At 38.1% G+C, this 22,714-nt stretch overlaps 1 protein-coding gene across 1 annotated transcript; it reads left to right on the top strand.

Annotated features, from left to right (window-relative positions):
- The first annotated feature begins 17,254 nt into the window (after positions 1–17,254).
- Positions 17,255–22,429, top strand: LOC131227531 (purple acid phosphatase 17-like). The gene is made up of 7 exons (XM_058223325.1): positions 17,255–17,565; positions 20,567–20,723; positions 20,837–20,944; positions 21,057–21,184; positions 21,576–21,704; positions 21,787–21,854; positions 22,118–22,429. The coding sequence occupies exons 1-7, from the start codon at positions 17,374–17,376 to the stop codon at positions 22,326–22,328; spliced, it is 993 nt and encodes a 330-aa protein (XP_058079308.1). The 5' UTR covers positions 17,255–17,373; the 3' UTR covers positions 22,329–22,429.
- Positions 22,430–22,714: the final 285 nt, after the last annotated feature.

Below are 22,714 nucleotides of genomic sequence, written 5' to 3'. Positions count from 1 at the left end.
GGTTTGAGCATTCTTATTGATGGAACATAACCCATTTCCACCTGGATCTAGACCAAATAAATGATGATAACCATTGAATTGGGGCACGGTCCACCTGAATCATAGATGGACTGATCTTTTGTCCCTGAGCCTAACATCAAGTGACCCACTTAGAGGTTAGGGTCGATTTCACATAAATATCATGGTGGCCTAGAGCTGTACACAAACTGTGTTAGCTCTGTTAGCTTGCTTGAGTCGACTCGAAAAAGCTCGATTCGACTCGGTTCAAAACTGAGTTCAAGCCGAGCCGAGCTGATTTTTTGAGCTCGAGCTTGCCCGAGCTCGACTTGACTTGGATTGAACCCTAACTCAAATTGAACTTAGATCAAGCCAGTTTGGTGACTCGGTTATTTTGATATTGATGTTGCTCAACAAGTGTGTAATGAAATGATTCAATGAAGTGTTGGCTGGTGGCGAGGAAGGTATGGATATGAAACAAATACCCTTGTATTTTCATTGTTATGTTGCCTAGTGAGTGTTTGATGAAATTCCTGTAAACTGATTCTGTTGTTTTATTTTCCGTGAGAAATTGAAGGTGCACTCCGTGTGTTTGAGAAAATGTCGTAGAGGAACTTGGCTCGAACTGGCCCGAGTTGGTGACTGAACCAATCCGAGCTGGCCAGTCAAGCTCGAGGATCGAGTCAAGCCGAGTTCAAGTTGGCATCATCTAGTGGCCAAGCCGAGTCGAGCTATCCCAAGCTCCACTCGTGTACACCACTATGGTGGCCCCATCTCAGTCGTCAACCATTTACTTGCATGGTTAACCCAACTTTGGAAAGGTACTACAATGATAATTACTTAAATTAATTGGGTAGCTTATTGGAAAACGGAATGTAAATTCTATATCAAATAGTTTTTTGGTAGAATTCCTTATCAATGTCTTATAGTTGTTCAAGACCGTCCACCTCTTATTACTAACTCATCTCAAGGTTAACTTTGATCATATGATCCTAACCATTCAGAAAATGGCTAACAAAATGAATAGCCTGGATAATTTAGGACCAAAGGATATACCATGCTAGAGTTTTTATTGTAAAAGTGACTGTAAATGTTAGCCGTGTAGTTCAGCTTGGGTAGGTCCAGCGAGCGGATTAGGTGTTACCTGGGTAACACTTTAGTGGCTGTTACCCTTACCATGTGGGGCTCACTTTAATAAATTAGTTATGAATCCATGCTGCCCATCCGTTTTTTCAGTTCATTTTAGTACATTATCCTAAAAATTTAAGCAGATCCAAATCTTTGATAGACTGCACCAATGTAAACATAAAAAAATAATAATAAAAATAATTTTGTTTTTAAAAAAAAAAAAGGCGGTGAATCACCACTAAAATCTTTTTCTAGCCTACAAAAGTTTTGGATCAAGCTGATCTTTGTATTTTCTCTTCATCCAGGTCTGTTTGACCTTATCAACGGGTTGGATGGAAAATAAACATTACGGATCTGCTTACACTGGCCCTGGGAATTTTTTAATGGTAGGCATTCAATCACCACTGTTTCCTCAGGTGTGCTCCACCTGAGATTTCGATCTGCTTAATTTTTTGGACCACTGACCAAAAATGGGTGGAAAAACGGATGGACGACATGATATATAAGACATCATCAAGGTGGGCCCCACTGTAAGGATAGCACCTACCCGGGTAAAAACCAATCCGCTCCCGTCCAAGTGAGCCTAGGCGTGTACGTAATCGTCGTGCTTGTTTGTTTTATTAAAAAAAAAAAAGACTTTTGGTTCTCTTTATAAAAAATCCGTGATGGCCCACCTACCGATATTATAATCCGAGCTTCGCTAAGCTCCCACACACGCGTGAAGCTGACATACGTGCCATACTTGTACCAGAATGGCATGATATATCCAAGATCCACTCCAACTGTTGGAACTGCACCACTATATTGATACTCTAGCCTAATCAGGTTGATCCACTGGTCAGGTGGACCACAGTTTGCAAAACAAATACACGGCTCTGAAAAGCTTGGTTGAAGTCTTCTTATCTTACGTACTTTTCTTCTTTTTTGTTTTACACACGTACTCACACCATACGTGTTGAAACTCTTGCAAGCCTACCACCGAGGCCATGATTAAGGACCTTCTTATCATGTAAAGGGCCCAACCAACCTGATGAATGGATTGGATCTCACACCTATGTGCCATGCATGCTAGCAGATGTGTGCCTGTACATGAGCTTTATTCCACGCACGTATGCGCTGGAAAGCTCCGATAACTCTCAAGCCAAACAATAATGATCTTAATAGGTTCGCAAGAAAACAAAGATAAGAAGGTATTATTAAAAATAGAAAGTCTCAAGTCTATCCTGTTGCACCATAAGTTATGGTCCACCCAGCTGATAACTCCCAACTTTTCATATATGTAAGAAATCTAACCCATCCAACAGGTTTCTGCGTCATGAGGATTGTGTTTGTCAAATATCATCCCCATCCACTCATTGAGTGGACCACACTGGTATTTTTTTTTATATCAATGGCTATACATTGTTTTATACAGTGTGGCTGACCCTACTAGTGGATATGGCTGGCTGATTTTTACACAATGTGATCCTTATAGTGGTCCAAAACTGTTGGAAGAGTTGGATTTTTCATGGAGATGATAGGTTAGAATTTATTGGCTGAGTGGACTATAAGTTCTGGTTCAACTTGTTGGTCTTAAGATCTCCCCTTGAATTATATTCTTCAAAGAATTCTACCCAAATTTTTTAAAGAAAATAATACTAATAAATTAATAGTTTCTTTGAACCCAAGAACCCTTTTTTTTTTTTATTATTATTATTTAGAAAATACTGTAATAAAGCTCACTACCCTTCTTCCTAGAGAAAGAGTTCCATCTCTTCTTCAAAATGACATAAGAGCTGATGCTTTAATATGTATGATTTTTTCATACATGAACCATTCATGATGATGCTATCCAGATCTTGATTGATACATGTTACAGCCACATGTACTGTCAAGAGATGTTTCTATCATATTCTATGGTTCTATTAGAACTTTTTATTAGGTGGGCCTGGCCACTAAAATATATAATATTTGCAAAAATTACTTCTCAAAAGGGGGACATCAACCTACCTCTACAGCTGTAACAACCAAAACCTTCCAAAAGCTATGCTATTCTCAGATTTTTTATTCTGAAACTATTAAGTTGAAAATACCTTTAGCTTTAATTATATCATAGTGGAACCAAGAAAATAAAAATAAAAATCATCGATCACCTTGATTTCAGGTAGGTCAGATTGAATCGAAGACAACCCAACTCAATTTGATATTTAATTAAGAATAAATTAAAATATTAAGATTAATAATGGATATTTAATATAGTTAGATCTCGGGTAAGTAATGTAAAACATAACTCAAAGCAACAATGCAACAATGTTTTATTTATTTATTTATTTATTTAAACCTCCTGGTTAAGGGCGTTGACTACCTTAGGGGTTGTTTGTAAAATCTTTAACTTGTAAAAGGATTGGTTTAGATACCTGTATTTGGCTTTAAAGGCTTTAAAAATTGTAAACACATTACAACTTCTGGTTGTAATCTATAATTTGACAAAAAGTCATATTTTAATTAGATTACAAGTAAAATCTTTAAAGCTAAAAAGACATTATACATGGTAGAACACATTAGTTGATATAAACTCATGATATGTGAGGTCCACCATAATGTGTATGATACATCCATTATATCCATCGTGTGCTTCCCTTGATGTTCCCCTATAACCTTAAACAAACAACTAATTGATTATCAATTGGACCACACCAGGGAAGGATATATAGGACATCACTATTAAAAACTTTATATTGCATTTGGAGCCCATTGTGATGGGCGGAGGACATGTAATCCGTCCAGTGAAGCCATGCTTTAATGCTCTCTTAGCCCCCCCCCCAAAAAAAAAAAAAAAAAAAAATCTAAGTCCTTGTTTGATTTATAGATTTTCGAAGGTTTTACCATCCAAGCTCTATGGTATGAATACCCATTTATCCATTGTAAACACTTTACAAGTTAACCAAACACATAATTTCTTTACATGTAAACATATTACCACTAAAAAGCCAAGCAGAATAGCATATAAACTATTAAAACCTTAAGTTCTTTTCAAGTGTAAAGTGTTCACAAATTAAAACTTTACGGGCATCCAAACGACCCCTTAGATGATGTTGGGTTTGAATCTCACTTACAACATATTTCTTATTTAACAAAATCCACCTACGGTGAGTAATTTAGTTCAAGTCTAGACCTCTACGGATCTACCACATAATCCTTCTTAATTAATGAATCTTGTAGTTAGATCATTAAACCTTCCACTTTTTAAATCATTGGCCCACCAAGTGGATGGTCTGGGTAGATATCCACATTTCGAATGTATTGAGGAACTAGAATATCTACAACACCTCTTCCAGGCAAGCCATAAAATACCTAAGCCTTCTGAGGCCTATCATGATGTATACGTAAAATCAATTGCATATATCATCTACGAAGCATTAGGGCCTGTTTGGGAGCGTGGATTTGGAACCCCCTATATTTGAAATCCTCGTATTGTGTTTAGCACCTTGGATTGGGAATCAACTTTAATCCAAAAGTAGCTACACATGGTCTATTTATGGGGGTTTGAATTTAATTATTAAATCAACTTTAATATCTCTAATTAGTGACGTATGTAATGTTTGACACAATGGTTGTAATAAGCCCGTTGAAATATATGCTTTGCCTGAAAATAATGAAATTCCAAGTCTCAAATGGGCCACACGCACAAGATCGTATCCGAGTGACTAAGCAATGATTTTAAGCCATTGATTTATATGGACAATGTTTGGACGGTGTTGATCATTATATCAAAGTAATTATAGTAATGCAATTAATAATCTAATTGTTTTTAGATATCATTAGTGAGCCATGTGCCCAATAGAATAATAGTATGGTGACACACATGTTACACATGTAACTATTGAAAGGATTTTAAGTATAATCCAAGCTCTCACTGTGGATTTCAAACCCCCTCTTTGAGGGGATTTGAAACCCCCAATTCCTTTATGCTGCGAAACAACCAGGGGATTTGAAATCCCTCCAGATCCATGGTGCCAAACGACCCCTTATGTTCATTGTACATTGTTCACACCCCAAGTATAGGGTTGCGATATAGTAATAATCTTGGTAAGACCGAGGTCGAGTCCACAGGGATAGAACCTTATACGTAATTTGAAAGTAACCAGAACTAGAACTAGATGAAGATGTAATCTAAATTAGGAAAGTTTAGGAAAATAATGATGAATAAAAAAAACTTGTAAAATTCAAAGGTGGGAAACTAGAGATTCCAAAGATCCACTTATAGAGATCAGGAAGATCTATGCTTGATTCATAAACTCAACTGGAGTTAGAGTCTAATCTTCATCCAATTAGAGGATAAAGCATTAAAAATCACATCTGAACTTCCTTTGATCTAGTTATCAATAGAAGATAGGTATGATAATTAGAATTGATTCTGTCACAAAACCATGCCCATGAGACAAAGCAAACAACAAAATTTAACCAATCCACATCCCATCTAAGGGAGTTATGAACGTTAGGAAGGGTTCCATCATCCAACCATGCCCATGAGACGATAGTGAACAAGAGGGCTCCCAAGTTCACAATCCATGTAATGAACAGAACATACTCAAAGCTATTGCAGATCTATTGTAATTTGAGTCAAAACAAACCATTAAAAACTATGAATATTCCATATAATCAAACCATAATCAAAGAGAGTTCATAAACATAAATCAAAACCGTAGAAAGCTCCCCATCATGCTACAAGCTTCACCTCTTAGCCCTAGCTAAGAGGTTTAGCCTGACATGGTCATACTAAAACTAGGAAAAACATGAAAGGAAAGAAGAAAAATAAAGATGAATGAGAAAACTCGTTAAAGCCGACCATGATCTCGCCCTCTCTCTCGTGCTCCCACGCTTCACGGTCCAAGAGTATCTGTTCTCCATGCCCTCCCTCTCCTTTTATAGAGCAGGAAGGGCAAGGTCGGTGGCTGAAGTCGGTGCTCTCTTTCGCAGCACCATGCGCAAGAAAGAAACGCAAGAACCTGCATTTGGATTGAGTTTCTGGACGGTACACGGCCAAGAAACCTGTTTTGGCTCCATGATTGGGGTAAAAAAACCCCCCTGTCTGATCTTTTGGATGGTTTAGATCATCCAACCGACCATAAACGGTGGCCCATAACACCCCGCAATGTCTGAAAAAATCGGACATGCGTACGATACAAATTTCATTGCATTGACGTGTTCAATGGGCCCTACAGTGGTATTTTTGGGGAAATCCACCCCACTCATTAGATTCCTGGTGAAAAACCAGTAGGGAAGGATGGTTTTGGTCGAGTTTTAGTGCGGTCCACTGTATCAAATTAACTCGCCATTCTTCTTGTATTTTTTGGCGATCCACCTGTGTTCGTGTGCATGGGACCAGAAGGATTCCATGGCTAGGGTCGTGCTCCCTCTAAATGCAATGGACGGTCCTAATCGCCCAAATGGTTGACGAGTGGGGCCCATTGCTCATTGCAGCGTCCAACGGCGGAAACAAAAACAGTTTTTCCATTTTTTAAAGAAGAAGCTCGGGTCAGCGTGTGCGGACCCATTCTTGATTTTTGGTGCACAGCCAGTGCACTTGTGCATTGTGCACACACCACTCAAGGTGGGGTCCACTGTGATGTTTATGAGAAATTCGCTCCGTCCATCCTTTTTGCCACCTCATTTAAGGGGTTAAGACAAAAATTGAAGCATATCTAGATATCAGGTGGGCCGTAGATCAGTGTTTTATGGGCTGATCTATCCGTTGGACCACTTCCACAAGGATCCAATAGCTAAAATTCAACGGTTAATTTAGGGTCCTTATGCCAAACATAAAGTTTTGAACCAAACGGATGATGAGAACCCTGTGATCTTGTATTCTGGATAACTTTCAGGCCTCTTTATCGTCGATCTCTTAATTTTCTCAAATCTCTGGCATGTAAATTCTTCGATCTCGGTCTCCTGGGGTCTATCCTTGCCTTGGTGACTTCTAAGTTTTAAATTCATGCTTTTAGTATCATTTTTCAATCCATGCTCCAAAATTCACCTTGCAGCACAAACATAATTAAAATATGGCGTTAAACAGTATCATGTTTGTAAAATCAAGTAATAACTAGGGTCTAATATGCAATATTTCACCCTCAACATACATGCAAAAGATCACCCCAATAAGAAACTCACTATTTGCAACAAAATGTCTTTTACTAGTTGATGGATTGTATTAAGAGCATCTTTGAATTTTCTTTAGGTGTTGGACATCTGGTGTATCGTTTAGCCCTTGGTTATTAAGCTTTTCATATAAACGAGGTTAACATCATAAGGTTATCCAAGAGAAGCAGTGGTGTCAACTACTCTTGTATCCATAGTAATAAAAGGAATCATGAACTCAATAATATCTAAATCCATATATACTTTCATAGGTTTAGGATATCTAAAGTAAAAGAAGATTTGAAAAAGATAAAAACAAGAGAGAGAGAGAGAGAGAGAGAGAGAGATCAGAGAAAACCCTTAAATCAAATAGTATAGTATACTAATAGAGGTTTGAAAATGTATGGAAAAAAAAATTAGGTTATTTTGGTTGACAAAGTTATTAAAAATATAATAAAAATGAAGAAAATGTTAAACGAATTATATATTCATAAGAATAGAGGAGACATATAAAACTATACTAACTATCATATGATTAAACTTATGAGCCATAGTATAACTTTGAGAAAGAGTGATTAAATAAAGGTTAAGGCATGAGATGAGTGTATTAGAAAATCAGTTTAGTTTCATGCAAGGGATGTTTGCAGCAAAAATTATTTTCCTACTTAGACAATCAATGAAAAATATAAGGAGAGGAAGAAAGATATCCACAATCTTTATTAACTTAGAAAAAGCTTACTATAGGATCTTGGAGTTTATTGGCTGTTGAGAGAAAAAAGAGTTTTAAAATGATATATTAACATGGTTAAGGATTTGTATGAGGGTGTAGTAACAAATGTGAAAACTAATAGTAAAGAAATAAATGAGTTCCCGATTTCTATAGATTTAAAACAAGGGTTGGCATTGAGCCCATACATTTTCACCTTGGTTGTGGACGAGTTATGAGCCATTTATGAGAAGAGATCATATGGTATAAGTTGTTTGTAAATGACATAGTTTTCATTAACAAGATAAGAAAGGACACAAACATAAAGTAAGATTTATAGAACGTTCTCTAGAATCTAAAAGACTTAAAATTAGTTGGACTACAAAAGAGTATATAGAACATAATTTAAGTAATAATAGGAGTAGGAGCAAGAAATTAGAAAAGATGTTAACTAAGAAGTTTTCTAAAAGGACCACTTTCAATATCTTTTGAAAACAATTCATAAGAGTGGAGAGATTGAAAAAGATGTTGCCTATAAAATTCAAGCTGGTAAAAGATATGGAGATATGAAGCAGGGAAGGGGTGAGGTGGAAGATCATCGTCTACCTCAAGTATGCAAAACCTTGAATCTATAAGATTTTAAAAAAAATTAAAAAAATTAAAAATTTATTAATCAATAATGCTCAGACTTTCCGATTACATCACTTTAAAAAAATTAAAAAAAAAAAACCCTAATTAGGAGTCCTAATTCAACTAAATCAGAAATTACTTAAAATAGTAAATTTTACAAAAAATTAAAAGTCCTAATTTAATCGTGTAGAATTATTCCTGGTATGATTAGAAATAATTCCTAAAAAAGTTGTCTATACTAAACTCTAAAACAAAGGAGATGTGTTCAACTTAAAACTTACTAAAAATAGTAGGCCTTTTCTTTTCTCGTAAAATGGACCAACACAACCTGCTTATGGGGTTAGTTGACCCCGAATGGATTGTTAGAGTAAAAATTCATAAGTTGTGCATCTCGTAACGATAACCAGATTAAAAGTTATAACCAATTTACGGTTCACACTTTGAACAACAATTTCTCCCTGTTCGAAATGATTTCTTCGATCCGAACACGTCTGAGGCCTAGTTAAGTCATGCCCTACATAGGACTAAACCTGAATCTGACGTACTATGTCTGCTTCCTTCACGCTTCTTCGATCCAACTGTGTCAAGAATAGGTTTGTGACCCGCTCTACATTAGTGATCCCCTCCACTTGGAAAAAACTCTTCCTCGAGTTATCCATCAAACTCAGCTCATGATACTCATATAAATCCGCCACATTGAATGTCCATGGGATCTCAAGTTCTCAGGAAGATCAACGACATATGCGTTATCATTGATTTTCCTGAGTATTGAGACTGAGCCTATCTTCTTATTTCTCATCTTATATATTATATGTTTTAGTAAGAATTGCTCCTTGCGAGAGTCAACTAACACATTATCACTCCCTCCAAACACTTTTTGGAACTGATGTTTATCAACCATTTCCTTGTACTTGGCGTTAGACTCCTGTAATTTTTCTTAACATCGGCATGTATAGTCGTAATTTGATCTGTCATATTTTTTGTAGCAATACTTATTCTCAATAACTTAAGTTATGGGACTAGGTTAAGTGTATGCTTGGGAACTCGAGCATACACAACCTTTAATGGGAACTTGCTAGTGTACTGATTCTACATGTTGTTAAAGGCGAACTCAGCCTAAGGCAAAGCAACATCCCGCTACTTAAGCTTATCACCAGAGATTATACAACATATGAGGTTCTTAAGTGTATGATTCACCACTTATGTTTGTTCATCCATCTAGGAGTGGTAAGCACTGCTAAACTACAATGTGGTGTCAAATCACCGCCACAAATTCCTTCAAAAGCAAATGTGAAACTTGGTATCAAAATCTAATGCAATAGTCATGGGGACACCATATAATCGCACGACCTCTCTAAAGAACAGATTGGCAACGTGGGTCACATACCCTGGTCCTTGTAGGCCATAAGCTTTACCTTTTTCTTCTCAAGAATCTCCATGTAGTCGAAGAATAACTCAACTTAAAAAAGCCAATCGAGTAAGTCCTCAATGTGAAGTTAGCCATTGCAGCTAGGGAGATCATCCTTCATTCTAAAATTCATATCTCAATCTGGCTTGGCGCCTCTTCATTCTTTCTGCTGGAGAATCATATTATCAATCTCCTCATCTCTCGAGTCACCATTAACGAGTGAAGGTCTGCGATTTAACACCAGTGTCAACACACGAACAGGTTGATCGCGAGCTCCCCCGTTGATCCGGTGCTACTCGTCATTACAAATAAATGTTTGTTTAAAGGCTTTCGTCATGTGGTTAATCATTGCCTGCACTTCTTACATGGCTTGTAGATTCTCCCACTGTATTGCTTCAAACACTGTTGCTATTAAAGGATAATCCCTTACAGCATCATCTATAAGATTTTTGCATGAACCTTGGTTAAATGCCATTGAGTCAAGAAAAAGCCTCCCTCTACTACCTATTGATTTAGGGAAGGAGTGAGGAGGATGATATTGTCTACCTCAAGTATGCAAAACCTTGAACCCACAAGGTTATTCTTAATTCATAAGATAAAAAGGAAAATTTTAAATTTTATTAATCAATAATGTTCAAACTTCCTGATTACATCACTTATAAAGAAAAGCCAAAAAAAAAAAAAAAAATCCTAATCAAGAGTCCTAATTTGACTAAATCAAAATTTACCCGAAATCATAAATTTTACTAAAATTATAAAGTCATGATTTAATTGTGCTAAATGATTCCTAATAAGCAATTCCTAAGAAGACTGCCTATACTAAAACTCTAAAACAAATGAGATATGTTCAACTTAAAACTTACTAAAAATAGTAAGTATTTCCTAAAAGTAGGATCTTAATTTGTAAGGTAGGGTTTTCTCCCGACATGACCCTAGATGGCCTGCTAAGGTAAAATTTTATAGGTCGTGTGTCCCATAACGATATTCAAATCAAAAGTTATGGCCAATTTATGATTCATATTTTGAACAAGAATTTCTCCATATCCAAAATGAACTTCTTCAAGGAGGCAATTGTGACCCAATTACATCATGCCCTACATAGGACTATGCCTGGATCCAACGGACTATGTCCGCTTTCATTCGGACTTCTTTCAAACCAATTGTACCAAGAATAGGTCTGCAACCTGCTCTACAAGAAGATGTGCTTCTAAAGTTTTACTTGATTGTTATGTACTACTCAAATTGAAAAGAAAATTTTATAAGATCGCTATATAATTATTCATACTTTATAGGACAGAATGTTGGGTCATTAAAAAATAACGTATTTATAGGATAAGTGTACTTGAAGCGAGGATGTTGAGATGGATGAGTGGCCTGTCAAGGAATGGCATTATAAATGAATGCATTTGAAAGAATTTAGTAGTAATATTAACTCATAATAAAATAAGGAAAAATAGCCTTCGATGGTAGATAGTTGATCAAGTGCATTGAAGACCAAGAATTACACCAATTAGTAGCGCGTTCCGAAAAACATGAGGGCTTCCAAGAGGGTAAGGAAAAGCTAGGGTAGTAAAAACAAATAAATTTCATAATCTTTGATCTAATTAAAATTATGACCATTGATAGAATAGTGAAATGGTGAAAGACAACACACATGGCAAACCCCAATTAGTCCGGATAAGTTTTAGACGATTATGAAAGACACATACAACGGTGGCCCTACACATACACATATGGTTGGCAACCCATACCTCATTGTTCCCAATTGTGTGGCCCACATGAGTGGTGGCTTTGGCTAATGTTTTGTCCGAGAGGGCCTAGCACCAAAGTTAGCACATGTTAGACGGAGTAGAGTTTACACATACAACATGGTGGACCCCACAGGCGGGTGTTTTACACGCTGTACAAAGTGGGCCTTGTATGAGATTCCGGTCCTACATTGAGTCCAAATGAATAGTAGGTTGCAATGATCGTTTCCCTTTACAATATAGAAATAAAATTGAAATAAAGCTATAAAAGTGCAACACATCAATCTTTGTTTTCTTTTATATCTATATATAAAGAGCATTACCCATACACAATTATTTGAGTGGGGCCCATATTTCGGTACCTTATCTTGGCCCCAAGCATGAACAACAACCTCCAAGATTGGAAGATAATTCATTTTGGCTCCTTGCTCTTCAATGTGGATGGTACATGTGTTCAGCTCCTAACCGTCCATTTGCAAGGCACCAATTGAAGGATAGACTTATGAAATCGGTGGGTCTTTCTGGAATATATTCTATCCACTGTTTAGGCCATCATACCAACGGTCCATATCACTGATACCATGGGCCCACCTAATATAAACTTAAGGTGTAAGGATTTTCTGGGTGTATACACTTCAACATACAAATTACTTGAAATTTCTTACGTGGCACAAAAGTATTTCAAATTAAACTGCATGTCCAAGCTATGGCACCCAATTTAGCTTTATCATGAACCAAAAATCACGATTATTTTATCATCTGACTATCATATTGGTGGGCATTTTTTAGACTCCTAAAAATGAAAATATCTAATGGTCCTGATTCAACAAGCAAGTGTCCGTGAATCAAAAGTTAGGATTATTCAATTAATTTAATTTTGTGGTAGTGATTTAGTTGTTTTGGTTACACAATCTAACTAGTTTAACTTGGGTTTATGCATGCCACTTATACAATTTTTGAGTGCCTTATGTAACAAGTTTCATATTCTTCAATATCAAATAACTATACTTTGGAAAGAGAAATGATCCCGCACACCCAATGTGCTCAGCTTCTTGTATAAGTACACTAATCAGTGACTCTGGATTGTCTTTTAAAGTAGGTGGTGATGTGGCATTTTGTGGGCCTCATGTTACATATAAGTTTCTCATCCAATCAAATCATGTCACGTTATTTATCTCTATTCGTGTCCAACATAGACATCACCTGATTCAATTCAGTTTGAAAATTATACAATTGCATGTGAACTTGATTGAGACGGCATGAAAGCCAATTAATTTAGACATGAGCTTATCATCCATTCAAATCCCACCACATCATGGCCCATGGTTGTTTAATATAGGTGTAGGTTGTACCTAATTTCAGGTTGAAAGTTATTCGGCCGAGTCTGTTATTGGTGAAGACTACCCCATAAATTAATTAAATCAAGCGTGAAGCTTTGACCTGCCATCCAATCAATTCCAACTCATTTGGGTTGATTACACGCGCATATAAAACCTGGCTCAAGTGATCTTAAAAATAATCCCGTTGACTATGTATTTGATCGAGATTGGCTGACAGGCGTGCCACATCCCCATGGATACTTTATTGCAGGTTAATTAAATATTCACATTTTGCCAGCGTCCATTTCTCTAAAAATCAAATTGTCTTGAGATTCCATCCACTCATGTGTGCTTTCTCTTTCTTTTTCTTTTTACCTTTTATGATCACGAGCCATGGATTGGATGGCTAGGATTCTCTAACAAAAATAATTCTTAAATCATAATCTACACATGTTAGTCCTCAATAATTAGGTGGTTAAAATGGTTGATTGTCTTTTTAAAATGAAATTGACCGTTAATTTAGTACTTTGTTGATCTGATGGTTAGAATCGTTTCATCACTCTGTATTTTAAAATATAAGCAAATCAATTCATAGTGAATCCAATAGACGGTCTGGATTCGTAGATTGGACTCATCAATTGTGCTGCTGCTACAAGGAACACTATAACTCACAGTTCTTGAGGGCCACTCAAAGCTGCTGCCCGTTCCCAGCTGGAGACGGGCGTGGGTAGGACGCAATCCGCGTCGGGAATATTCTATACTTCTGATCCGATTCGGATTGACGATGACACGCGTGTAGACTCCACAGAACCCTTATATCCACACGCGATCACACGTGTTACCACACGTGCCAATATTTTATAATATTTTAGTATTAAAATCAGGAAGTTTCGTACTGTTTAGAATCGTTTTAGCCGTCCATCTATTTTGTACATTAATTTATGAACAGTAAAATCCGATCGGTGTGGCTCACCTAATTTTAAAAATCGAATATTTCGTGCATTTACTGTCATGGATCGGGTACTTGCGTGTATGTGTGGATGGATTGTGATTGATAGTACTCGACTCGAATAATCTCCAAATATTCCTTAGAATATTCTCACCTCTAAGCAACTCACAAGCAGACACGTGTTGGTTTGTAACTCACGGCGGGACGTGGATTGCGTCCTACCCCGCCCGGACAGTAATCCGTCCGGGAAGGGCTCTGTGGGCCTACCGCGATGTAAGTATTTTATCCACGCTGTTCATTGCTTCTATTAATTATCATCCTAAAAATGAGTCAGGTCCACAACTTAAGTGGACCCCACCAAAGGAAGCTGCAGTGATGATGGCACCCACCGTTGAAGCCTTTCCAACGGCCACTGTAATGTTTTTTTACCATCCATCCTATTAATAAGTTCAATGTAAACGTTGATGAAGTGAAAACACAAATATAAGCTTGATCCGGAACTTCTCCACTCACCAAGAACTTTTTAATGGTGAAAGTTCAATTCCTACTTTGTGGTCCATTGGAACTGTGAACCTATTCATTTTTGGAATCATACCTTAAAATGATGTGGGACAAGATATGAACGACGTGGATAAAATATTTACATCATGGTGGACTCCACAGAGACCTGACTACACAGATTACAGGCGGAGAGGTAGGACGCAAGCCGCATCCGCCTGTTTGTTATTTCTAAGCCTAGGTAATTATTTTGATCTACCGCGTTTGAAAATTTATTATTTGTGCCATTAAAATTAATTTAAAAGAGTTAATTTTAATTTTTAAATGTTACAGTAATGTATATGATCCATCCGTTCTGTCCACCAATTTTACTACAATATTTTGAAATATAAGACAAAAGATAAAGCAGATACAACACTCCAGTGGCCTACATCAAAAGAAAAGTTGGTCTCACAAAATTTTTAACGGTAAGTATTCTATTCTCTTTTTCGTAGGGTGTGGTCCACTTAAGTTTTGGATATAACTCTTTTTTTTCTTTTATTATAAATTCAAATAGCATAATGAATAAATGGTGTGGATAAGCTAAATGCATCACTGTAGACTCATATATATTTTATAATGTTTTTGGTATCCTTGTTTAAAAAGTAAGTAGCCAAATCAACTATGTTGTAAGGAAGTAATTATTACTCTTTTACTTGTATTTTACTCATGTTGAAAATCAAACGGGCGAGCATTTATTTTCTTACGGCCGTGAAATACACGGCGTCTCTTTTTTTTTACAGCCGTGAAATCCTTCCGATTCAACCGGATGACAAGGTTACTATTGTACTGGAATCATCTGCAACACACGTTTGACGCAGCACGAGCTACACCCGAGCTTTTGGGGCCCACCGTTCTGTTTATAGGAAGTCCAATCCGTTCATCAGGTTATATCATGGATTATAGATCTTAGGGATGAAAATAAGAGAGATGAACCACTCAGGTGGGCTACGCCACAGGGAACAATGGAGATGGGATGTCAACCATACGTTTATGTGTAGCCACAGTGGTATTTATTTGTCATCAAACCCGTTAATCAGGTGTAAGGAACTAGGAAGAAGTGAAAATACAAAAATAATCATGACTAAAATATCATATGGACCACACCGTATAATCGTAGAGGTTTCTTAGAAACAGTTTTACATATTTCCCATTATGTGTTCAAATGAGGCTTTTAGTAAGATAATATTTTATATGTACGGTAAAAACTATGGTTCTAATCTGATGGACGGAGTGGATTTACATATAAAACTCTATGAGCTCCACAGATCGATGGTTTTTACGCAGCTGTGTAAAGCTGGTTATGCAGACGATCCCGTTCCGTTCCTAACGGAAGTTGTCGGTTTTAGTCCATAGCGTATGGACAGTCGCGGTCCGTACATCATCCTACGCGGGGCACATGGAAGCATGTACAGCGATCAGAACCGTCCAACCGGAGGTAAATTACTGGATGTACCACGTAGAATTTTAAACTAATCATTCGATCCTAACCGTCCAATTTGGTGAACGGTACATCAACAGTTGAAAAAAGAATCATAAGATGCAGTTCGGACGAGTAGGTCCATAGTTTCTTGGTCAGATGGGCCCACTGGATGGACTGCCCAAAAACCTTCTCAATAGGCCAATCAGAATGTTTTGATTTGTGGCTCACAAATAGATGGTTCAAAAAGATAAACAAGGAAGAGGCCCAACTGTTCACAAATAGTTATTATTATACATTTTTTTGTGGACGTCTCGATCATGAGTCATCTATGGTGGGCCCAGCTCTTATCGTGGTGGACGTCAAAACAAGGAAAGATGCTGAGCAACAAAAGTATATAAATATTAGTGGATGATCTTGACCGTCGAACTTATATCTATGTGATAAATGTCAGTGGGCTCCAGCCCAATTCAAAGCATGGCATGGAAGTACAACAGATCACCAATGTCCCACTTGTGTAGAACATCCGTGCTATGAAGGAAATCATGACCGAATACACACGATGGACGGATTGGATCTCATCCGAACATCACAGCGGCCCACATATTTGGCTTGTAGGTTCCCCCAGCCTCACCCCTCTCCAGCTGGGAACGGGTAGGAGCTTTGAGTGGCCACTATGATGTATGGGCCTTATCCACACCATCCATTCATTTTTTTTCATATCATTTTAGGGTATAAGACTAAAAATGCGACGGTTCAAGGATCAAGTGGACTACGCAATGGGGATTAATCTCTTACCTTTGAAAACTTATGGGGGCTACAGAAGTTTTGAATGGAGCTGATATTTGTGGTTTCTCTTCATCCGGGTATATGTAACTTTATGAATAGGTTGGATGGAAAATAGAAATCAAAGGTGAGCCCTATAAAAATTTCAACGGTGAGAATCATTATCACCGCTTCTTACTGTGATGTGGTCCAATTGAGCTTTGGATCTTCCTCGTTTTCTGTCCTTATACTAAAATAATACGAAAGAATGGATGGACGGTATGGATAAGACCCATAAATCACGTGCGGGGGTAGGACGCAATCCGCATCCTTCCTTTAGAACAAAAAGCTGTGGATCCGACCTCCAAGATGGACCCTACAATGACACATAGGCGACGAACCAAAACTACTCAAACAAGACCACCCGAGGAACCGGCTCAACCGGTAATAAGGAATATATGTCGTGAGCCATCTGCCCGTTTTTCTCTCTCGTAAAAATATTCCAAATCCATTCCTTATATAAAGACTCCCTCTTCCAAGCCATCGAAAACAAAGGAAAAACGCAATAGGAAATAGAAAATCTCTCTCTCTCTCTCTCTCTCTCTCTCTCTCTCTCTCTCTCTCTCTCTATCCTCCATTAATCAAAGCCATGGTTTCGTTCTCATACAAATCCATGGCTTTGGTTCTTCTACCCAGTATCCTCGCCCTTTGTTTCATATCATCCTCGGCAGAGTTCCACCGGTTAGAACATGCAGCCAAGAACGACGGTTCTCTTAGCTTTCTAGTAGTTGGAGATTGGGGGAGAAGAGGGACGTACAACCAATCACAGGTCGCCACCCAGGTGAGGAATCCATCTCCTTTTCTTTTGGGCCTTTGAATTTTTCTTTATATTCATGGTGGAATGAATTAATTGGTCTGATTCTCATATCAAGTGCTAATTTGGGTGGTTGAATTTTTGCATGGAGAAGATATTGTATGTATGTGATGCATTCAGAGAAAAGAAATGGTTGTATGTGAAAGTTCATGTACCGTAGGTGTATATGATCAGAAGCTTGGTCTGTTGGATAAAAGAAGTTCTTTTGCTTGATCTGACCGGTTACCAAACTATTATTTATATCATATATGCCAAATAACGTTGATATACGACAGGGATGCGGACTGGGAGGCGGATTTCCTGCGAAAGGCTTTCGCAGGGAGTTCCTGCGGTGGGAACCTGGGTGGGGCCCACCGTGATGTTTGTGAGAAATCCACTCTGTTCATCCGTTTTGTGAGATCATTTTAGGAATTGGTGTCAAAAAGAGACGGATACAATACTCAAGCGGGATGAAAATGTGAGGATTGAATGTACACAGTTGAAATATTTGTGGGGTTATATAAGTTTTGAATCAGGCTAATATTTGTGTTTTGAGTTCATCACAGTAGGAATGATGTTATGAATGGTATGGATGGAATGTAAACATCACTGTCAACCCCAGAGAGGTTTCAACGGTAGGAATTTTTCTGCCCACCGTGGCCCACCTGAGTCTTGGATCCTTCTTATTTTTGGTCTAAGTCCTAAAATGATCTCAAAAAATGGATGGACGGAAGAGAATGCTCACGAACATCACGGTGGGCCCCACCTAGGTTCCCAGCGCGCAGGAAGTTCCTGCAAAAGTGCGAAAACCGCGGACTCGCATTGGGTAGTGACCCCTCCAGTGGGAAGCGGATTGACTGGTGTACCACACACCAGCTATATAGCTGTAGGTGCGTGTCGTGCCAAGATGAGCACTGACAGTCCTCGAGCTCCGAGTCGTACGAACGGTTAAAAGGGAATCAAAGTTACATGGCCCCCCAGTGATGTATTGATTATATCTACACCGTTCTTCTTTTTTTAGAGATCATTTTAAAGCATTATCTAAAAAAATGAGTCATATCCAAAGATCATATGGACCACACCACAAATAGCAACGGAGATGATGATTTTCACGGTTAAAAAATTCATAGAGCCCACCGTAACGTCTACTTTCCATCGAATTTGTTCATAAGGTCACAGAGACCTGAATAAAGAGAAAAAAAAAATTAATATTGATACAAAACTTCTGTGACCTCAAAAATGTTTCAATGTTAGACGTTGAATCCCCCATTACTTCTTTTTTTTTTTTTGTGGTCCACTTGATAGTTAGATCTCTCTTATTTTTCATCTCAAGTCTTAAGACTAGCTCGCCAAATGAATGGACGGTTTGGATATAACACATACCTCGTGATCAGACCGACAAAACTTGCTGACGTCAATACAGCAGCTAAATAGCTATTGTCAGGTACACCAGCCAATCCGGTGCCCGGGGCAGCTCCGGTGAAGGTGGGTAGATCCCTGTGGGGCCCACCTTGATTTATGTTCACTATATCCACGCGGTCCGTTCGTTTTGACAGCTCATTTTAATGCATCATCCCAAAAATGAAGTAGATTTAAATGTAAGGTCGACCACACCACAGGAAATAGTGGTGATTGAGCATTAAAAGCTTCTCGTGCGCTACGAAGTTTTGTATTCCTTTTCTAGGTTCTGTGACCTTATCAACAGGTTGGATAGAAAATTAATATTCCAGTGGCAGGTTTTGGATTACTTTTTCTAGGTTCCGTGACCTTATCCACAGGTTGGATGGAAAATTAATATTCCAGTGGCCCCCAAGAAGATTTTAATGATGGGTATTCAATCACCACTGTTTATCGCGGTATATATGGTCCACCTAAGATTTAGGTACGCTTCATTTTTTAGATCATGTCCTGTATTGAGCCGTAAAACCCATAGATGTAAGGCACATATATCACAGTGAGCCAAGGTAACAGCTTAGTGGGTGAGTCCCTGACAGTGGGGCCCACCTTGATAAATGTGTTGCATAACCACACGGTCCATGTATTTTGCTATATCATTTTAGGAAATAACCAAAAAATGAAGCAGAACCAAATCTAGAGTGGACCACACCATAGAAAACAGTAGTGATTGACTGCTAAAAACTTTTTTTTATAAGTTTTGAATCAAGCTGATATTTGTGATGGATTAGGTGAATCCAAGGTAACAACTTAGTGGGTGAGTCCCTGACCGTAGGGCCCACCTTGATGGATGTGTTGCATAGTCACACAGTCCATGTGTTTTGCCCTATCATTTCAGGAAATGTCCAAAAAATGAAACAGAAACAAATCTCAAGTGGACCATACCACATAAAACAGTGTTGATTGACCATTAAAAACTTTTTTAGGGCAACAAGTTTTGGATCAGGCTGAAGTGTGTGTTTTCCCTTCATCTATATTCATGTAACATTATCAATTGGTTACATAGTAAATAATAAACGTGGATAAAGGGAAAACACAAAAAACATTCAAGTGTCCGCTACCATGTTTACTTGACATCCAACCAGTTAATAAGGTTAAAATAAAAATATCAGCTTGATCTAAAACTTTTGTAGCCTGTAAGAAGTTTTTAACGGTCAATCACCAGTATTTTGTACAGCGCCATTTTTGGGCTACGTCCTAAAATGACCTGACAAAACAGATGAACGGGATGGATATACAGCACATACAGCAAGATGATATACAACACATACATCAAGATGGCCCGCATACACATACACCAAGATGATATACAACACATACATCGAGATGGCCTGCATGTACATACATCAAGATGATATACAACACATACATCGAGATGGCCCGCATGTACATACATCAAGATGATATGTATGTGCATGGCACGGCCTAACCCAACTCGGTGTTACCATTATTATAATGAATCCACTCCCTAGTAGCCCATTTAAATATCCATCTTTAATTATTATTATTATTATTTTAACCTTTTCTTATGCAGATGGGAAGGATTGGAGACAAGCTAGACATAAACTTCGTAATATCCACTGGCGACAACTTCTATGATGATGGATTAACAGGCGTTGAAGACAAAGCCTTCCAAGAGTCTTTTACTAACATTTACACTGCTGAGAGCCTACAGAAACAGTGGTACGCTGGTATGTATAGTACTCTAAAACTAGACGTCGAAACAACGGTCAAGATTATTCATTGGACATCAATTTCTTATCATTTTTTATTTTTTTTGGGGGGCTTCTTCAAAATTCACTAGTTTTAGGGAATCATGACTATAGAGGAGATGCAGTTGCACAACTGAGCCCAGTACTCAGGAAACTCGACAGTAGATGGCTTTGCTTGAGATCCTATGTTGTAAATGCAGGTGAATGAGTTTGCGATTTGGTTATATGGTTTGTCCAAACAGACCAAAATCAGAAAACCCAATAAACTAATATTCTTTTTCTTTTTTTTGTTTTTCCTTTTTTCTTTGGTAGAAATCGTGGAATTTTTCTTTGTAGACACAACTCCTTTTGTAGAAAAGTACTGGCTCGACCCAGAGGAACATACCTATGATTGGAGAGACGTGGCTCCAAGGAATACTTACATGGCATCTGTTTTGAAGGTACAACAATTACATCTTCAACAATACACGTGGCATAGTTATATGGTGATCCACACCGTCCAAATCGATCCAGACCATCCAAATTGAAAACCCAATTGTGCATGGAGCATAACTCAAAAATTACACAGAGAAAAGATGATGGTAACCATCTGATTTTTCCCTTGGAATCTAGACCACTGGCTGTTTTACTTTTAACCGTCTGTTTGGTAGCCATCAGTTGTGTGGTTAAGATTTCATGATATGTGATTTTAGCTATTGCTCCATGCAGAATGGGACCCACAAGTTAGATGGTCCAATGGGTCGCTTTTATTAATTTAAGACAATGGGTCTCTTTAATTAATTAATTTAAGACATGAGATTGATCAAAGCTTTAATGGATTTTGACCATTAGGATCTTGAATCGGCATTGAAGGGATCGTCAGCGACATGGAAGATCGTCGTGGGCCACCACACGATCAGGAGTGCAAGCCATCATGGGGATACCCAAGAGCTTGTAAACCTGATGCTTCCAATGCTTAGGGTAATCAAACTCCTCTTATCTTGAAAATACTACTAAGTAGAACTGCAACTTGGACTAATGCATCTTATTCTTACATTTTTAGACCTACAAAGTCGATTTTTACATAAACGGCCACGATCATTGCCTGCAACATATCATCGATTCCAACAGGTAAACATCATGACCCTAAAAATCCTTCTGATTTTTCATTGGCCCCAACAAGCTATAAATGGGGGGCACACTTTCTTCGATCACAATCATCAGCTAGAATTATCAATTTGCAAGCTTGTGATCCAAAGGTTAGGATCGTGGGCTGCCCCACGGCTGGCCCCACCTGCTCTATTGTTGGGCCAAACGAAAAACCACTGTTCAGCACAACCTATCATCATATAATGTCATTAGGAAAGATTTGATTTCTCGTGTCTTTGATGCAGTCCGTTGCTGCTCCTCACTAGTGGAGCCGGTTCGAAGTCGTGGAGGGGCGACACTGACATGAACCACGACGGTCTGCGGTTCTTTTACGACGGGCAGGGGTTCATGTCAGTGCAGCTGACACCGGCCGACGCCAGGATCATATTCTACGACGTCGCCGGCAATGTATTACACAGGTTGAACATGTCGAAAGAGATATATGCAGCCATTTAGAGAAAATATGTGCACCCAAACACACTGTTTGAGGCCTTAGTTCATTGTACATAATTAGCCACTAGAGATTTCGTTAATCATAAATTAGTGTATTTTCGTAATTATTGCTGATTTTCGTTGATCTCATCCGTCCGTTTCATGCATCAATTGTTGATCTATATGATTCAAAAATAGCAGAAATTCGAGAAAAATAACTAATATCATTTTGTGAGTGAGGCGTAGAAGATCCAGACCAGTCGTCAAGATGGCTATTGTCCTAAAATTAGGCCTATAGGATGATCCAAAATGACCCATCAAAATAAGGCTTAAAAATGATTTCTAGCCTTGTTTTTTTTCCTTGATTGAGCACGTACGATCATCCACTTTGATTGTTGGGCCACAACACA

The sequence above is a fragment of the Magnolia sinica genome, chromosome 15, assembly GCF_029962835.1.
Source record: "Magnolia sinica isolate HGM2019 chromosome 15, MsV1, whole genome shotgun sequence".
NCBI classification, from domain to species: Eukaryota; Viridiplantae; Streptophyta; class Magnoliopsida; order Magnoliales; family Magnoliaceae; genus Magnolia; species Magnolia sinica.
The sequence above is the reverse complement of the archived record's forward strand: the minus strand, read 5'-3'. Positions and strand labels throughout refer to the sequence as shown.